Source organism: Nerophis lumbriciformis, linkage group LG12 (assembly GCF_033978685.3).
Source record: "Nerophis lumbriciformis linkage group LG12, RoL_Nlum_v2.1, whole genome shotgun sequence".
In the NCBI taxonomy this organism is placed as follows: domain Eukaryota; kingdom Metazoa; phylum Chordata; class Actinopteri; order Syngnathiformes; family Syngnathidae; genus Nerophis; species Nerophis lumbriciformis.
The window spans coordinates 664165-684642 of NC_084559.2; the positions used below are offsets into that span (position 1 = coordinate 664165).

General features: G+C 41.5%; 1 protein-coding gene across 1 annotated transcript in view; it reads left to right on the forward strand.

Moving 5' to 3' along the window:
* LOC140679233 (E3 ubiquitin-protein ligase CHFR-like) overlaps positions 1-15250 on the forward strand; it is a 50835-nt gene extending 35585 nt beyond the window's left edge. The window contains exons 12-17 of the mRNA XM_072914229.1: positions 242-325; positions 416-486; positions 6567-6654; positions 6724-6831; positions 9570-9642; positions 14567-15250. Of these exons, the coding sequence (XP_072770330.1) occupies positions 242-325; positions 416-486; positions 6567-6654; positions 6724-6831; positions 9570-9642; positions 14567-14609 (467 nt within the window). The 3' untranslated portion in view covers positions 14610-15250. The remainder of the gene's footprint in view (positions 1-241; positions 326-415; positions 487-6566; positions 6655-6723; positions 6832-9569; positions 9643-14566) is intronic.
* Positions 15251-20478: the final 5228 nt, after the last annotated feature.

Consider the following 20478-nt stretch of genomic DNA (forward strand, 5'->3'; position numbering starts at 1 on the left):
CTGAATCTATTTAAAATCTCTTTTTTTTTTTTTTCAACCGCCCGACCCGACCCGCGGATAAAATCTAATTTTTTTTTATTTCAACCGCCCGACCCGCGGATAATCCGCGGACTCCGCGGTTGTGTCCGCAAACCGCGCATCTCTAATGTGTAGTAATATCATTTGAGTATAGTAGTAACTGGCAGAGTTGTGAATTTGCTGTGCTGCATAGCCACCGCCGCATCATGTTGTGTTTTGACAGGTATGCAGTGCCATCGTTCTTTCTGTCACATTTATTGGGGATGTCCGAGGATTGGCTGTCAAGGCTGCCTGGCTCGATTCAGTGGTATGTATGATGTTGACAATATATCAATGTAACAATCGACAACATACTGTTTGACGGTTCAGAAGTAATGCTCGCTTATTTTTTTTGCAGAGCTTAACCTGACTGATAAATGTCTGGACGGTGTGCTGAACAACAATAACTACGAATCAGAGATCCTCAAGGTAACGTTTGTTTGTATTAACAGTTTTAAATTTCATTGTTCTTAATCACAAGACTGTTTCCCATATACCGTATTTTCCGCACCATAAGGCGCCCTGGGTTATAAGCCGCGCCTTCAATGAACGGCATATTTCAAAACTTTGTCCACCTATAAGACGCCCCGTGTTATAAGCCGCATCTAACTGCGCTAAAGGAATGTCAAAAAAACAGTCAGATAGGTCAGTCAAACTTTAATAATATATTAAAAACCAGCGTGATGTGGGCGCGCACGGAGTCGTATATCAACATGGACGGAGCTGCGTGAAAAAAGCCACCCGGCCTCTTCGCGTAAACTTACCTTAACCACTTGCTCATCTTTTCTTCATCCATCCCTTCGAGTTAGCTTTTATGATGACGCCGGCTGGAAAGGTCTCTTTTGGCAAGGTCTTCCTTTTGAATATCACCATGGGTGGAAGTTTCTGGCCATTGGCATGGCAAGCTAGAACCACAGTGAAGGATGACTTCTCATTCCCTGTGGTGCGAATATTCACCGTACGTGCTCCCGTTGTATCCACAGTGCGGTTCACAGGAATATCAAAAGTCAGTGGAACCCTGTCGCTTAGTAGGAGCCATTTTGTGGTCTTTACAGATGTAAACACACAAAGGAAATGAAACGTACGGTAATATCCGCGCGCTTCTTCTTCTTCTACGCGGGCGGGTGGTTGCTTACAGTAGAAGAAGAAGCGCTTCCTGTTCTATGGGGGCGGGTGCTTACCTTGGCGGTTGCTTGCGTAGAAGAAGAAGCACTTCCTCTTCTACGGGGAAAAAAGATGGCGGCTGTTTACCGTAGTTGCGAGACCGAAACTTTATGAAAATGAATCTTAATATTAATCCATATATAAAGCGCACCGGGTTATAAGGCGCACTGTCAGCTTTTGAGAAAATTTGTGGTTTTTAGGTGCGCCTTATAGTACGGAAAATACGGTACTCATTTGGGAAGTAGCTTGTTGTTCCAACACCAGCCAGCTCTTTGTAACACCTAATGAGTACCTGGGGCTTCATGTAACTAGAGTTGCATGGCGTTCTTACTAAAAATAGATGTACTTTGAAATCCAGAAAAGTACCTAACTCAGTAAGAATTCAGATGTATTAAAGTGTCCTGCCCATTTGGATGGTAAGAGGTGGGGAGCGAACCTGCAACCCTCAGGTTTCTGACATGGCCGCTCTACCCACTACGCCATGCCGCATTGGCGAAAAAGTGAATATTGTGTCCTTGCCTCAATCTTTTTGACATTGTTGAAATCAAATGTTGGCAAAGCCCGAACAACGACCTCTGAATGTTGCCAAAGTATCCACAGCCTGTAGAAGTGTTCGTACGTCAGCCATGAAGTTGCCGTGAAGCAGCGCAATCTTGATACATCTATGCCTTGTGCATAAGCAAGCTTGTTACATGGCTAAATATTGGTCCCTAAGCGAAATTTAAATTTGAGGCCCCCTACCTGCCCTCATTACAAAAAAAATTCACAAAAATGTCTATTCATGCTGAATGATTTATATAATTTTTTAAATAACATTTCAATTTTATTTGCTGCATGTTTTGTACTTAAAACAAATTCATGGGAAATAAATTGTTACCCTAAAAACATGTTTTAGTGCAAAATAACAAATTCAAAATGTCTGCTCACGGAAAAACAAAAATCCTTATCTACGATTTGACTCACTCGAATGGCCTTGACGCTGCAACAACAGGAGCAGGCTGTTCTGAAAACATCCCCCCGAGGACTGATGGACGCTTTTGACCTCCCTCCCTCCTCAACGACACCTGGAGTCGAACTTTTGCTTGCATGCAGAACGGCCCCAGGCTTATGGACACTACATCAACACACCCAAGACAATGGGCATATACACACACACACACCCTCCCCGACCCCACGCCTTCACCACCGCTTGATTCCCCTTCGGGGTGATGGACGGCTGGCGGCGCTTCATAGCAGCAGTCGACCTCCAGGGTCCCAACTCCCCCCCTTCTGTTGCGAGTAGTCGTGATTAAATATACGGTAACATGTTTATGTGTGCATGGCATGGAGGTTTTTTCCCCACTCCAGACTAGGCCCTCTTAGGAGCCCAATCTAGATTGTATTTTTTTTACTCATCTTCTTCCCCAGCGTTTCACCTTTTTCCACTCCACTCCACTCCACTTTATTTATATAGCACATTTAAACAACAAAATGTTTCCAAAGTGCTGCACAACAATATTAAACACAATTAAAAACAATATAAAATAAATGTGATTAAAAACAATTTCAAAGGGTAAAACCAATTAAAACAGTAAATAGAAAGCAAAAGCAAAATTTTAAAAACACAGAGGACAACAGAGGACCACACAACTCACGTAGTGTTAAAAGCCAGAGAATAAAAGTGGGTCTTAAGACGAGACTTAAAACACTCCACTGTGGGAGCAGTTCGAACATGGAGGGGCAGAGTGTTCCAGAGCTTAGGGCCGACCACAGAGAAGGCCCTGTCTCCCCTGGTTTTAAGTCTCGTCTTGGACACCACGAGCTGGAGCTGGCTCTCGGACCTCAGAGCGCGCGCAGGATTGTAAGTTTGGATGAGGTCCGAGATATACTGAGGTGCCAGTCCATGTAAAGCTTTAAAAACAAACAGCAAGGTTTTAAAATTAATTCTAAAATGAACAGGGAGCCAGTGCAAACTCTCAAGGATTGGGGTTATATGCTGGCGTCTCCTGGCCCCTGTTAAAAGTCGTGCTGCCGCATTCTGGACTAACTGCAACCGGGAGAGAGCTTTTTGGCTAATGCCAGCATAAAGTGCATTGCAGTAGTCCAGGCGACTTGAAATAAAAGCATGCACGACTTGTTCAAAAAGGTTAAAAGATAAAAACGGTTTTACCTTTGCTAAAAGACGAAGATGATAAAAACACGATTTTAAAACGCCATTGACTTGTTTGTCAAGTTTAAAATCGCTGTCTATAGTGACGCCAAGGCTGGTGACTTTGGGACGCACATAATTTTGCAATGGTCCCAAGTCAGTGAGGGCCGGACCAAACACTAAAATTTCCGTTTTTCCCTCATTCATTATTAAAAAATTCTGGGCTAACCAAGCCTTGACGTCGCATAGACAGTTGAGAAGGAGTGTCAGGGGGCCGTGGCCTTTTGAAATAGGCATATAAATTTGGCAGTCGTCTGCATAAAAGTGATAAAACACTCCATGCCTCTTAAAAATCTCTCCAAGAGGAAGAAGGTACAGTGCAAACAGGATGGGGCCTAGAATAGATCCCTGGGGGACACCACAGTAAAGCGGAGCAGAAGAAGAAGTGGCGTCCCCCAGCCTGACAGAGAAAGACCTTTCTGACAGGTAGGATCTAAACCACTCTAATGCAGTCCCCCTGACACCCACACAGTCTCTCAGGCGATCTAAAAGAATTGTGTGGTCGACTGTGTCAAAGGCAGCTGTAAGATCTAAAAGCACTAAAATGGCAGAGCTGCCAGAATCAGATATTAAAAGCAAATCATTAAAAACCTTTAAAAGTGCAGATTCAGTACTGTGCAAAGCTTTGTATCCAGACTGAAATGGATCTAAAGTGCTATTTTCATCTAAAAAAGGTTGTAGTTGCGCCAAAACACATTTCTCCAAAATTTTTGACACAAAAGGTAATTTAGAAATGGGCCGATAATTTGACAAACTTGTAGGATCAAGACCTGTTTTTTTGATCAAAGGCTCAACAACAGCTCCTTTACAAAAAGAGGGCACACTGCCAGAAATCAAGCTGCTGTTGATGATGTCCCTAACAGATAAGTCAATAGAGTCCCAAACTTCTTTAAAAAAGTGAGGGGGGACTGGGTCTGTGGGACAGGACGAGGGTTTTAATTTGTCGACTATTCCTGTAAGCTCAGGCATGGACACAGGCTCAAACTGACAAAACACAGCCGAGCACCGAGTGGCCACATTGAAACTAAATGGAGAAGGAGAAAGATTTGCCCGAATAGTAGCAACCTTGTCGTTAAAAAAGGAGAGAAATTTTTCACAAGTTTCCCTTGTCATCTCTAGTGAAGTGGCTGGATTCGGATTAAGAACAGAACTAATAGATTTAAAAAGAACACGTGGCTTGTTGATACTATTTGAAATTAAGTCTGACAAATATTTAGTTTTTTCAGCTTTAACCACACTTTGATAGTTCTGACAGCTTTCTTTTAAAATTTGATAAGAGACCTCCAAGTGATCCCTTTTCCACTTACGCTCCGCCCTTCGCCACTCACGCCGAGCTGTGCGTGTGGTTTCATTGAGCCAAGGCTCCTGTTTTGACTTTGGACGTATAGCTCTGAGGGGCGCTATACTGTCCAGAATCTCAGAACATGTGGAAATAAAAGAGCACATTAATTGTTCAGTGTCTGCAGAGTGTGATATATTCTGCATAGACACAGTGAACAAAGGAGAAAAGGCGGCTGCAGTGTCAGTTCTAATAACACGCCCATGACGCACGGCAGGCGGTTTTACATCAGGGTCCAAACTTAAATTGAACATAACAGGACTATGATCGGAAAACACAGCATCACCAACAACGACATTGTCAACATTAAAACCATAAGACAGTACAAGGTCTAAAGTGTGTCCGTGTACATGCGTTGGGCCAGTAACATGCTGAGCCAAATTAAAACCTTCGATCAAGTCCAAAAACTCTCCGGCCATGGGTTTAGAAGGACAACAAACGTGTACATTAAAATCCCCGACGATTAAAATCTTGTCGTAGCGCACCAGACTAAAAGCAATGAAGTCCGAAAAGTCCTTAATAAAATCTTTGTTGTGCTTTGGTGGTCTGTAGATCACAGCACAAAATACTGGATCAGTCTGTCGCAGCTCGAAACAGCTCAGTTCAAAGGAGGGAAAAGACCACTCCACGATCACCTTGTGATGAACGCTTTCCTTTAAAACAATAGCTAAACCCCCGCCACGACCGCTTGTTCTCGGCGTGTTAATGAAAGTACAGTCTGGAGGTAATAGCTCTGAAAAAGCAGCAGACTCACCGGTGCCGATCCAGGTTTCTGTCAAGAACAGTATATCCAAAGAGCATGATGAGAAAAAGTCCTGAAGAACGAAAGTCTTGTTCATCACGGATCTCGCATTCACAAGTGCACACCTCGTAGACGTTGTTGTAGCCACGTACGGTGCCCAGCTCAGCGACCGAAGATTAGCCAGGGACACGCCACCTGAGCCCGGGTGAGACGAGCGAAGAGGGCGCAGCGCGCAGGGATCCTCCCGCTGTCCGATGATTGGCACCAACCAAGACCCGACCAGCCGAAGCGCGCGGCGTGACAAATAGCGACCAAAACAGTCGCTGTACTCCCGGGGAATTGCCGAGGACCTCACTGCGTCAGGATACAGTGCCAGCCAAGCTTTCACCTTTAGCAGTCGGCCGGATCGTACTCCTCGGCGTTTCCGCTTCCTGGGCAGCGGCGCGTTCACCCGACGGAAGCACTCAGGTAGGTTAGCATGGAAACATGAATCCGGGTCTCTTGCATTGTAAAGTTCACATGACTGTACTGACTCCCCAATCCTCAACAACTCCTGGCGTTCATACACCAGAAGTGAGTCGATGGTCCTCGAAACACACGTCAACATAACCACAAAACAGACAATAGTGATCATAGACAAGCGGCGAGCCAGACACACCGGCGCCATCTTGTTTCCAATCATAATTTTTCCCACCTTTTAAAATAACAAATTCAACACAGTTAACACATACATTTGCACTCTTTCTAAAATTTTACCGACCATATTTTGATTAGCCTGACAAAAAATGTATGTGCACTAACGGGAACAATGAGTTTTTCCTGTGAAATATGCCATTATTTTCTAGTCAGGGACAGAGCAGGATGTGGCTAGGATTTTGTTAGCGGTAATGTTGCATATAAAGCGCCCTGTCATTTATTAATTGACATTCTATATGCACTTTTTGATGCAAATCGGAGGAGGAGTAGGAGGAAGGGATCCCCCTTATAGTCAGTACTTACAGGCTCTTTCAGGACTGATGTTGTAGAATAATGCTGAGATAAAATCTGCATCTGCTTTGTTTGTATCCTTCCACCAGAACTACTTGTCTTCCAGAGGGAAGACCTGGATGGATGTTCTCAAGGAGGCTGTTCATGACATAGAACAGGGGAAGTATTGCCTTTCAGGTGAGCCCTTGAAACATTATTTTTATGTTAAGTAAAGTCACCACATTGTGTGTTGTCCCGTCTTCTCAGATCGTCGTATCTCCGCCAATACCATCCTGTGTGTATGTTGTGGCCTGATGGTCTTCAAGGAGCTGGCCTACAAGTACAGACAGAATATCCCTGCATCTGATCTACCAGGTCAGATAGAATAGAATAGAATGGACTTTATTGTCTTTATATTAGCATATAATGAAACTAAGGACTCCAACTTAAGGTGCGGTAGTGGGAACAAAAAAGGGGTAAAAATAAATTACACAAGGTTATAAAGAAAAAAACTAAAAATTGAAATAACCAGACTACTATCCAATAAAAATAATAAGCAATCCTGTACAATATACAAAACACTGTAGAAATACAAAATACTGTACAATATACAGAACAAGACAAGAGTACCGGAGTAATAAATAACAATCAGTGTCGGACGTATTGCACTCGAAGGGTAATATTGCACAGTAGGGTATTAGGGTAGGATATTGTATAGGGGTGAATTATTATTATAAGTTAGAGTTCAAGATGGTGACAGCTCTGGGAAAGAAGCTGTCTCTGAGCCTGTTTGTTCTGGCTCTGATGCACCTGTAGCACCTGCCCGATGGAAGCAGGTCGAACAGGTGGAAGCCAGGGTGTGTGCTGTCCTTGGTGATGCTTTTTGCTCTGTTGAGGCAACGGGAGTTGTGTAAATCCTTCAGGGAGTGGAGGGGGCAGCCGATGATTTTTTTGTGCAGACTTTATGACCCTCTGAATCGCCTTTTTGTCTGCTTCAGTGCAACTGACGTACCACACTGTTATGCAGTATGTCAGCAGGCTCTCGATAGCTGAGCGATAGAAGGTCACCATCAGCTGCCTCTCCAGTCTGTTCTTCCTCAGCATCCTCAGGAAGTGCATTCTCCGCTTGGCCTTCCGGATGACCGCAGTTGTATTTTGGGTCCAGGAGAGGTCAGCAGATATGAGGGTGCCGAGGAACTTGAAGGAGCTGACTCTCTCCACCTCCTCGCTGTTGATGTAGAGGGGGGCGGGGTCTGCAGTGTTTTTCCTTAAGTCAAAGATGAGTTCCTTGGTTTTTGTGGTGTTCAGTGCCAGATTATTCACTGAACACCACGCTGATAGTTTCAGGACCTCATCTCTGTATGCAGACTCATCCCCCCCCTGTAATGATGGGCTAAAAGTGGATGGGCCAAAGTACTTGTTGTAGTGCGGTCTGTGTTTAGACAGATCGCATAAAAACAAGACAGAAGATATGAACTGACATAATTTCAATATTAAAAGATACTAGCAGATGTGGAAGGCCTGCCATTGACCATGGTGGTTAATATACAATACTAAGCTTAGTTTTGATTTAAAATTAAATCTCAAACTGATTAGATGGAGAGTAGTCAGTGTACAGCTTGGAACGCTAACTGTATACAACTCAACTCAGCCCTTTTATGCACTGCAAAAAGTCAGTGTTCAAAAACAAGAAAAAAAAAATACAAAAATGAGGGGTATTTTATTTGAACTAAGCAAAATTATCTGCCAATAGAACAAGAAAATTTGGCTTGTCAAGACTTTCCAAAACAAGTAAAATTAGCTAACCTCAATGAACCCAAAAATACCTTAAAATAAGTATATTCTAACTAATAACAGGTGCACTTTTCTTGATATAAAAAAAAGAGACCTTTTTGCTCAATATGTTGAAAAATATTCTTAAATGAAGTAAATGCTAGTGCCATTATCTTGACATAATGATATGCGCTCGGCATTACATTTCTTGAAACCAGCAAACTACACTAAACTTACTGGGGCGGTATAGCTCGGTTGGTAGAGTGGCCGTGCCATCAACCTGAGGGTTGCAGGTTCGATCCCCGCTTCCGCCATCCTAGTCACTGCCGTTGTGTCTTTGGGCAAGACACTTTACCCACCTGCTCTCAGTGCCACCCACACTGGTTTAAATGTAACTTAGATATTGGGTTTTCACTATGTAAAGCGCTTTGAGTCACTAGAGAAAAGTGCTATATAAATATAATTCACTTCACTTCACTTCACTACACTAAAAACTAGTTTATTGTTCTTAATGGAAAGGCAACAAGGCAACCGCTTGTTACTCTCGGGGTCTCCTCGCCGCTCAGGCAAATCATATTGTCTAAAAATTTATTTTTCCATCGATAACATGACATCATCGCTTCAAGTGCGTGCTCTTTCAGTCAATTAGTGCGCATATATAAATATATAATTTTTTTTAATTGTAATTTTGAAGAATTTACCTGAATGTGCATGGACAATTTCTGTTCAAAATAGTTAGAAATGTCACATGTTAAATGTTTAAATATTAACTGTCAGTTTACTGTACTGTGCCAACTGTTCTACTATATGAGTACGTATTTTCTATTGTTTCATTGAAAATAAAACCGCAAAGTCCATTTGGCTGTCATCTGTTTTAATTATGAGACACAATTGTGTCAAAGTCATGATTTTCTATTTCATGCTCGAAATAAGAAATGATTACTTTAAAAAAGTAGTTTTATACTTGTGAGTGTTGATGACACAGCTTTGCAAAACTTGATATTCTAGTTTCAAGCATGTTTTACTCAATATAGGTCATCAAATCTCAGCAACAAGCTGTAATATCTTACTGAGATCAATTAGGACCAAAACAGTTAAAACAAGTAAAACACTCTAATATAAAATCTGCTTAGTGAAAAGAATTATCTTATCAGACAGAAAATAAGCAAATATCACCCTTATTTGAGATTTCAGTTTTTGCAGTGTGTTTGTAAAGATGTTTTCCGCCTAGACTACTTTATTGTTACCTTGACATTGTGATCATACTTTCCTCTCTACTACTAAAATGTGAATTCCACAGGTGCTAATATATAATATTATATATCTGGTTCCCCTCCTAGCTGCAGTATTGTCTCGTCCCGACTGCTACTGGGGGCGCAACTGTCGTACACAGGTGAAGGCCCACCATGCAACGTAAGTCTTTTATATACAATTTGACGTCACATTTCTGCATTTATTAAATGGATGCATATATTTTTGTTTAACCTCCAGATCTGCAGCAAATAAATTTTTTTAAGGGCAAAGCAAAACATTTTAAAGATGGTTAACGCCACAAATGCAATGTGACTAAGAAGAAAAAAAGCTTTATATGACAGAATTTTTTTTTTTATTGTGCTATATTGATATAAAATACAGGAAAATAGTGTTAAGTAGAGCTATATAAACTATTTTAATGTTTTGTCATCTTCCTCTCATCAAAACTGCAAAACAAAATGTGATAAAAGAGCACAATCTTTACTTGGGATGACATGATTAACAGTATTAATTTATTACTTTAAAAAAAGGCTTAAAAACCCTTCTTTTTAAAAAAAGCCACTTTTTAGATATATGTGTGCTAGTTCTAGATATGAGGCTGTTCTATTTATTTAAAAAAAAATGTATGCACTATAGCATTTTGAGGTTGTTTGCTCAATGTAAAATGCTTTTACAAATAAAAACTATTATTATTATTATTATTAAAAGTAGGGCTGTCAAAGTGAACAACTCAAATGCGATTAACAATTGTGGCATTCATTATGTACAGTCGTGGCCAAAAATATTGTAACCCCTGCATTTCTGTCAGATAATGCACCACTTCTCCCAGAAAATTGTTGAAATTACAAATGCTTTGGACTTCCATCCATCCATCTTCTTCCGCTTATCCGAGGTCGGGTCGCGGGGGCAGCAGCCTAAGCAGGGAAGCCCAGACTTCCCTCTCCCCAGCCACTTCGTCCAGCTCCTCCCGGGGGATCCCGAGGCGTTCCCAGGCCAGCCGGGAGACATAGTCTTCCCAACGTGTCCTGGGTCTTCCCCGTGGCCTCCTACCGGTCGGACGTGCCCTAAACACCTCCCGAGGGAGGCGATCGGGTGGCATCCTGACCAGATGCCCGAACCACCTCATCTGGCTCCTCTCGATGTGGAGGAGCAGCGGCTTTACTTTGAGCTCCCCCCGGATGACAGAGCTTCTCACCCTATCTCTAAGGGAGAGCCCTGCCACCCGGCGGAGGAAACTCATTTCGGCCGCTTGTACCCGTGATCTTGTCCTTTCGGTCATAACCCAAAGCTCATGACCATAGGTGAGGATGGGAACGTAGATCGACCGGTAAATTGAGAGCTTTGCCTTCCGGCTCAGCTCCTTCTTCACCACAACGGATCGATACAGCGTCCGCATTACTGAAGACGCCGCACCGATCCGCCTGTCGATCTCACGATACACTCTTCCCTCACTCGTGAACAAGACTCCGAGGTACTTGAACTCCTCCACTTGGGGCAGGGTCTCCTCCCCAACCCGAAGAGGGCATTCCACCCTTTTCCGGGCGAGAACCATGGACTCGGACTTGGAGGTGCTGATTCTCATCCCAGTCGCTTCACACTCGGCTGCAAACCGATCCAGCGAGAGCTGAAGATCCTGGCCAGTGAAGCCATCAGGACCACATCATCTGCAAATAGCAGAGACCTAATCCTGCAGCCACCAAACCAGATCCCCTCAACGCCTTGACTGCGCCTAGAAATTCTGTCCATAAAAGTTATGAACAGAATCGGTGACAAAGGGCAGCCTTGGCGGAGTCCAACCCTCACTGGAAACGTGTCCGACTTACTGCCGGCAATGCGGACCAAGCTCTGACACTGATCCTACAGGGAGCGGACCGCCAAAATCAGACAGTCCGATACCCCATACTCTCAGAGCACTCCCCACAGTACTTCCCGAGGGACACGGTCGAATGCCTTCTCCAAGTCCATAAAACACATGTAGACTGGTTGGGCAAACTCCCATGCACCCTCAAGGACCCTGCCGAGAGTATAGAGCTGGTCCACAGTTCCACGACCAGGACGAAAACCACACTGTTCCTCCTGAATCCGAGGTTCGACTATCCGGCGTAGCCTCCTCTCCAGTACACCTGAATAGACCTTACCGGGAAGGCTGAGGAGTGTGATCCCACGATAGTTAGAACACACCCTCCGGTTCCCCTTCTTAAAGAGAGGAACCACCACCCCGGTCTGCCAATCCAGAGGTACCGCCCCCGATGTCCACGCGATGCTGCAGAGTCTTGTCAACCAAGACAGCCCCACAGCATCCAGAGCCTTAAGGAACTCCGGGCGGATCTCATCCACCCCTTTGGACTTTACATGTTTATTTCTTTTGCTTGCATTGGAACACAAAAAACCCCACAAAAAGCCAAATCTGATATTATTTTACACAGAACTCCAAAAATGGCCTGGACAAAATTATTGGCACCTTTTCAAAATTGTAAGAAATAGTTGTATTCTAAGCATGTTATGCTCTTTTATTTTGTAATTAAACTCACCTGTAGCAAGTAACAGGTGCTGGCAATATAGAAATCACTCTTGGCAGCCAGTTAAAACGGAGAAAAGTTTACTCAACCTTTGTGTTGTGTGTACCACACTGAGCATGGAGAAAAGAAGGAAGAGCAAAGAACTCAGATTGTGGAAAAAGCCTAGACAATCTCAAGGCTACAAGTCCATCTCAAGAGTTCTAAATGTTCCTATGTCATCATCAAGAAGTTTAAAGCCGATGGCACTGTAGCTAACCTCCCTGGACATGGACGGAAGAGAAAAATTGACTGCAATGAAGGATTGTTCGAATTGTGGATAAAAAAACCTCGATCCACTTCGAGAAATGCAGAGGTGTCCATATTTTTGGCCATGATTGTATAACTGCAGATAAATCAATCAATTGTTATGCTCCTTTACCTTAACCGTGGATGGTTACCTGAAAGGCTGTTCAGGTTGTTGTACGGTGATCAGATCAATGCAAACCTCGGTGCAAAGATGAACCCCTAAAGCACTGGTTCTCAACCTGGGTTTGATCGAACCCTAGGGGTTCGGTGAGTCGGCCTCAGGGGTTCGGCGGAGCTTCCGCCGCAGAGGTCAAGACACACCCGACTCATCGTGTAAATAAAAATTTCTCCCTATCGGCTTATTATGTATACCCCCAAACAATGTTCTCTCTAATTTTCCATATGCGTGAGCAAACGCAAGAACTCCTTGAGCATTCAGTGGAGCACATGTGAGTGACGTCAGACATGCACACTATGGCCACACCTGTCCCAAACCTGACTAAATAACAAGTTAAATGTTTTATTATTATAATCAAATGACATCAGTCATTTCCATATTTTCTAATATAAGTGTTTTGGTCCACTTACAATGACAATAACAAAAAATATTGTTTTTCATGAGCTGTGTACTAGTATTGTATGTCTGGGTGGGGGTCCTGCTTTGGAAATAATTTGTACCCCTTTCAGATATCGCATTTAGTTCCCACTAAAACGTTCACATGTTGCACAATGAGATGTAAACATGGGATCATGTGTACATTCCTGTAACTTTCAGCTTGTAAAAAAATATATTGATTAGTATTTATTTAATATAAAATGGATGGATGGATGGATGGATTAAATTAAGAAAAAAATAATGTTTTTCTCCAAAGAAGGGTTCGGTGAATGCGCATATGAAACTGGTGGGGTTCGGTACCTCCAACAAAGTTAAGAACCACTGCTCTAAAGGCTTAGTGGCCACATGCGTGGACAGCACCTTTTAGCTCTTATTTCCAAAATTGTGTACACTGCTGAATTGGGGTCTTATGGCCACTCATGTGGACACTTATACTGCCATCTGGTGGTGTCAGAAGAGTATAATATACAATGGAATTTGGGGAAAAAAAGTGAAAAAATAAGAATTAGCGTGTCACTAAACATGAAGTACACGTTTGTTACTTATGGACTAAGTACATCATATCAAAAGATGATTCTTAGTTTTTATTCTAATTAGTGTCCAATAAGCCCAAATAGCAAAGAGAAATAAAAATAAAAAAAAGCATGTAAACAAACAGCTTGGGTTTTAAGAGGTCATATTTCACTTCAAAATACATCCTGACAGAACTTTAAATTGAACCGTTTGAGCAAAAAAAACAAAATAAAAGTGCATTAAAGTAACAAAAAATGACAAAAGTTACTATAAATTATGCAAGCAAGTAATATACTGCAATTAATCAGGATTAATCAAAATGCAGAAGTGTAATTCAGCTAAGGAATTAATGATTTCGAAGTCAACAACTGGTTTACTACACTGCAAAAAGTCAGTGTTCAAAAACAAGAAAAAAAAATACAAAAATGAGGGGTATTTTATTTGAACTAAGCAAAATGATCTGCCAATAGAACAAGAAAATTCAGCTTGTCAAGACTTTCCAAAACAAGTCAAATTAGCTAACCTCAATGAACCCCAAAATACCTTAAAATAAGTATATTCTCACTAATAAAAAAGTGCCCTTTTCTTGGTAGAAAAAAAAAGAGACCTTTTTGCTCAATATGCTGAAAAATATTCTTAAATGAAGTAAATGCTAGTGCCATTATCTTGACATAATGATATGCGCTCGGCATCATGATTTTTTTTTTCATGCTTGAAAAAAGAAATGATGACTTTAAAAAAGTAGTTTTATACTTGTGAGTGTTGATGACACAGCTTTGCAACACTTGATATTCTAGTTTCAAGCATGTTTTACTCAATATAGGTCATCAAATCAGATCATTTAGGACCAAAACCCTTAAAACAAGTAAAACACTCTAACATAAAATCTGCTTAGCGAGAAGAATGATCTTATCAGACAGAAAATAAGCAAATATCACCCTAAATTGAGATATTTCTTCTTACTTAGATTTCAGTTTTTGCAATGTACATGCTGATAATGTATTTTACCTCTAGATGGAGCCATTGTCGCAATGTGTCTTTGTCATGTGGACAAGCCAGGACAAGTCCCCTGCCCCGTGGGTTCATCTGTCCTGGCTAAACATGATCCATCAGAGGGTGTGTACTTATTTCTGATACGTCTTGTTTTCAGGAAATTCAACCACATATGTGAGCAGACCCGTTTCAAGAGCTGAGCCAACAAAGGCGTCTGCTGGGCTCGCAACACAATGGAGACCCAATCTCACCTGGTTGTGGTGACTAATAGTCCCCTATTATTATATACACTCACACGAAACCAATAGTGAACTCTGGGCTGAATCAAGTAGTGCTAGTATGCACTTTATAGCTCAAACAAAAACATTCTCGCCAACTTTTGATATATATTTTTGTAAACTTTACTTTGCTGTTTTGATCTAGGCAGACTGTGTTATGAATAGTTTGGGATGTAACTTAGTGCAATAATTTAGGGATTCCTTCATGCATATTTTAGTTGTATGCATGTTAAAGAATTATTAATAAATATTGATACTCGTTAGATGCGTTTTGGGCAAGATACAAACCGTATTTTTCGGAGTATAAGTCGCACCGGCCGAAAATGCACAATAAAGAAGGAAAAAAACATATATAAGTTGCACTGGAGTATAAGTCGCATTTTTGGGGGAAATTTATTTGATAAAAGCCAACAGCAAGAATAGACATTTGAAAGGCAATTTAAAATAAATAGAGTAGTGAACAACAGGCTGAATAAGTGTACGTTATATGAGGCATAAATAACCAACTGGTATGTTAACGTAACATATTATGGTAAGAGTCATTCAAATAACTATAACATATAGAACATAAATCCCATGAAATCTTATACGTCTAGTCTCTTACGTGAATGAGATCAATAATATTATTTGATATTTTACGCTAATGTGTTAATCATTTCACACATAAGTCGCTCCTGAGTATAAGTCGCGCCCCCGGCCAAACTATGAAAAAAAACTGCGACTTATAGTCCGAAAAATACGGAACTTACCATAAATGTTTTGTGGAGGCATCAGTGAGATGAACGTGTGCCTCTGCTGTACTTTTTACTCTGCATAATTATCCGGATGTAACGCTTCAGAGCAAAGGCAAAATTGTTGCGATCAAATAATGATAATAATCACTTCCATTTCCTTTGCTGAACACATCAACAAGTACAATCAATAAGAATGGAGGCTATCCTAAATGGCACAGTAGTGTTTCCCACAGGACTGCAATCTGTTTAAATAAAAGCTGGGTGACGTTAAATTAGCACTGTCGCTAAATACGACTTCCGCTTGTCAGAGGCTGGGCTGCACACTTCCATGCCTCACCTTTTCACAGTTGAGGTAATGCACTTGTGGAGGTGACCTGTAAGCACAATGCAAGAAACACTTCCTGTCTTTCCCTTGTAATGTGTGGGAATTCTGTACCAAAATGGAAAATGCACTAGCGAAAAAAATTTAAATTTAAATTGCACCCCAAATATCTAGATTGGTCTCAAAGTTTCAATCAAAGTTTACTTATATAGCCCTTAATCACAAGTGTCTCAAAAGGGCTGCACAAGCTACGACGACATCCTCGGCTCAGATTCCACTTCAGGGCAAGGAAAAACCTTGTCTCAATACTTGCTATACAGGTAAAAGCCAGTAAATTAGAATATTTTGAAAAACTTGATTTATTTCAGTAATTGCATTCAAAAGGTGTAACTTGTACATTATATTTATTCATTGCACACAGACTGATGCATTCAAATGTTTATTTCATTTAATTTTGATGATTTGAAGTGGCAACAAATGAAAATCCAAAATTCCGTGTGTCACAAAATTAGAATATTACTTAAGGCTAATACAAAAAAGGGATTTTTAGAAATGTTGGCCAACTGAAAAGTATGAAAATGAAAAATATGAGCATGTACAATACTCAATACTTGGTTGGAGCTCCTTTTGCCTCAATTACTGCGTTAATGCGGCGTGGCATGGAGTCGATGAGTTTCTGGCACTGCTCAGGTGTTATGAGAGCCCAGGTTGCTCTGATAGTGGCCTTCAACTCTTCTGCGTTTTTGGGTCTGGCATTCTGCATCTTCCTTTTCACAATACCCCACAGATTTTCTATGGGGCTAAGGTCAGGGGAGTTGGCGGGCCAATTTAGAACAGAAATACTATGGTCCGTAAACCAGGCACGGGTAGATTTTGCGCTGTGTGCAGGCGCCAAGTCCTGTTGGAACTTGAAATCTCCATCTCCATAGAGCAGGTCAGCAGCAGGAAGCATGAAGTGCTCTAAAACTTGCTGGTAGACGGCTGCGTTGACCCTGGATCTCAGGAAACAGAGTGGACCGACACCAGCAGATGACATGGCACCCCAAACCATCACTGATGGTGATCCAGGGTCAACGCAGCCGTCTACCAGCAAGTTTTAGAGCACTTCATGCTTCCTGCTGCTGGCCTGCTCTATGGAGATGGAGATTTCAAGTTCCAACAGGACTTGGCGCCTGCACACAGCGCAAAATCTACCCGTGCCTGGTTTACGGACCATGGTATTTCTGTTCTAAATTGGCCCGCCAACTCCCCTGACCTTAGCCCCATAGAAAATCTGTGGGGTATTGTGAAAAGGAAGATGCAGAATGCCAGACCCAAAAACGCAGAAGAGTTGAAGGCCACTATCAGAGCAACCTGGGCTCTCATAACACCTGAGCAGTGCCAGAAACTCATCGACTCCATGCCACGCCGCATTAACGCAGTAATTGAGGCAAAAGGAGCTCCAACCAAGTATTGAGTATTGTACATGCTCATATTTTTTATTTTCATACTTTTCAGTTGGCCAACATTTCTAAAAATCCCTTTTTTGTATTAGCCTTAAGTAATATTCTAATTTTGTGACACACGGAATTTTGGATTTTCATTTGTTGCCACTTCAAATCATCAAAATTAAATGAAATAAACATTTGAATGCATCAGTCTGTGTGCAATAAATAAATATAATGTACAAATTACACCTTTTGAATGCAATTACTGAAATAAATCAAGTTTTTCAAAATATTCTAATTTACTGGCTTTTACCTGTATATAACAATAAAATAGGCAGACTAGGTGCGTATGAGTTGTGTTAAGAGGCAGCGTTAACCACTCCCTAAACCTGGCACACGCGCTGTTCTGCGTGGAGAAAGTGCATTTTAAATGTCAAGTTATAAATACATGTGAAAGTTTACCGCAAAAGTATTCCTGAACTCTTGGAGTTCTGACATTGGCGATTCCACCAGTTCCCATTTTATATCACAGTGACTCCCGGGGCACACAATGTTGGTGCTCCTCTTAAAAGACCTTTGTACCGGGATCGAATCTTGGTTGAAGCAGAGTTGGGAAGATACATGTTTTTAATGATATTAAAATAGTTATTTTCCACAAAAAAATATTCTCAAACTAATATTTTGTCCATGAATCTGTTTTAGTACAAAACATGTCTCGTCCCGCCCAGTCAATACGTGTGGTGGTCAAGCAAGCTTCTGTTTTCAATGTGTACTCGGCACCATTTAGCCTTTCGCGGGGGAAAAAAAAAGCCCTACGCTTGTGTTGTTTTTGGCTGTACGAACCGTTCAAATCGCAGAAAGGATAAACGTTTCTCAAGAGGTAATCAAAAAGGGACAGAAGAGTGCAAGATTTTATGAAACGACAAGAAAAGCATGCAGCTCACACTGTAGTCCAGGCCTGGGCAATTATCTTGCCTCGGGGGGGCCAAATTTAGAGAAAAGAATGTGTCTGGGGGGCCGGTATATCTATATTTAGGAACACTAATACAAACCTCACAATAATGTCTGATTGAATGCTAAAAACGTTATGACAGACCACCTTAAAAAAGAGTTTTACATTTTTTTTACTGAATGAGACACCCAGAATGTGGAATGTACAATATTAACTATGAACGATAAAACACTGAATATTGACAACATATGAATGTCACACCCCCTCTCGATTGACATATTTTACAATCAAGCGAAAGGCAACAAAAATGCAACAAACAAAGCGAAATATGAATGCAAAGGGTAAAAACAACCCCCACCTACAATCTGATACATCTGATTTATGACTAAGCTTTAGAACTTTGTTGTAAAAATCTCCTTACACGTCTGTCCCTGACACAGCTGCTGTGACTTAGATTACCATAGTAACTAATTAGATTACCTTAGTAACTAGTATATCTTGCAAAAGCGCAGATTCCAACCATTGAAATACTTTGTATAGTTCAAGACTTACGGTCATTAGAAAACATCATTGCACATCATTATATCTAAAAAAAAATTATTTGGGAATGTCCGGCAGGCCGATTGAAAAGCTTAACGGGCCCAGGTGTGCTCAAGTCTAACGGAGCAAAGTCGAACAATGCGTGAGTTTGCAGTGATCACTCCGTTAAAGGTTTGATAGATATACTTTTAATCTTTATTATTTCCCCTTTTAGGTATTATCTTGATATTATTTGTATTTGCTACGAGTGTTTTGAAAAGCACCAACTCGGCAAGTCTCAATAAAAGAAAGCAAATGTCAGCAAAAACCTAAAAGAGTTACCGTATTTTCCGCACCATAAGGCGCCCTGGGTTATAAGCCGCGCCTTCAATGAACGGCATATTTCAAAACTTTGTCCACCTATAAGCCGCCCCGTGTTGTAAGCCGCATCTAACTGCGCTAAAGGAATGTCAAAAAAACAGTCAGATAGGTCAGTCAAACTTTAATAATATATTAAAAACCAGCGTGATGTGGGCGCGCACGGAGTCGTATATCAACATGGACGGAGCTGCGTGAAAAAAGCCACCCGGCCTCTTCGCGTAAACTTACCTTAACCACTCGCTCATCTTTTCTTCATCCATCCCTTCGAGTTAGCTTTTATGATGACGTCGGCTGGAAAGGTCTTTTTTGGCAAGGTCTTCCTTTTGAATATCACCATGGGTGGAAGTTTCTGGCCATTAGCATGGCAAGCTAGAACCACAGTGAAGGATGACTTCTCATTCCCTGTGGTGCGAATATTCACCGTACGTGCTCCCGTTGTATCCACAGTGCGGTTCACAGGAATATCAGTTGCTGTGAAATAGTAATCCGTGTGCGGATGGAGAGATTGCGTCTTTTCATGAACCGGATCCCTGTCACTTGGTAGGAGCCATTTTGTGGTCTTTACAGATGTAAACACACAAAGGAAATGAAACGTACGGTATATCCGCGCGCTTTTTCTTCTTCTACGCGGGCGGGTGGTTGCTTTCAGTAGAAGAAGCGCTTCCTGTTCTATGGGGGCGGGTGCTTACCTTGGCGGTTGCTTGCGTAGAAGAAGAAGCGCTTCCTGTTCTACCTGGAAAAAAGATGGCGGCTGTTTACCGAAGTTGCGAGACCGAAACTTTATGAAAATGAATCTTAATATTTATCCATATATAAAGCGCACCGGGTTATAAGGCGCACTGTCAGCTTTTGAGAAAATGTGTGGTTTTTAGGTGCGCCTTATAGTGCGGAAAATACGGTAGTTTAGGTGTTCTCTGGTTTCTCAGGTAAACAATGCTACTGTAAAAGTGTCGTATTAAAAAAAAGATAAGGGGCACTTGTTTGTGCACACGTTTCGATATCATTTCTTTCTTTAAAAAAAGTAGCCCAAGCCCTCTGTTGTTTTTAAGTGGATGATAGATACAAGAGGCCTTATACGATAAAAAAGAAAGTCAGTGTTTGTTTTGTCCTTTTGGTCACTTTAATTGGTGTGTAGAACTGCTGGTGGATATGAAGAAACTGTTAAACAGTCTTAGTGAATCCTGCATGGACTATTTGAAATGTTTGTCGCATTTGTCTTCATTCAGGTTGTTTCTAAAAAATTGAGTATGTAGTGTTCTGGAATGCAGGTAGTCATATTTTGTAATTTATTCTTTTGTTGTTTTTTTTAGTTTTAGTGGCAATAGTCAACAGTCCTGGTCTAGCTTGTTTTGAATGAGCATTTTCTTCCCTCTGCCCAGGGGTTTAAATGACTTTAGGTGTTAAAGTTTTTTTTTTTTTTTACCCCCTTAGTCATGGTGTAAGGACCATTCTAGCA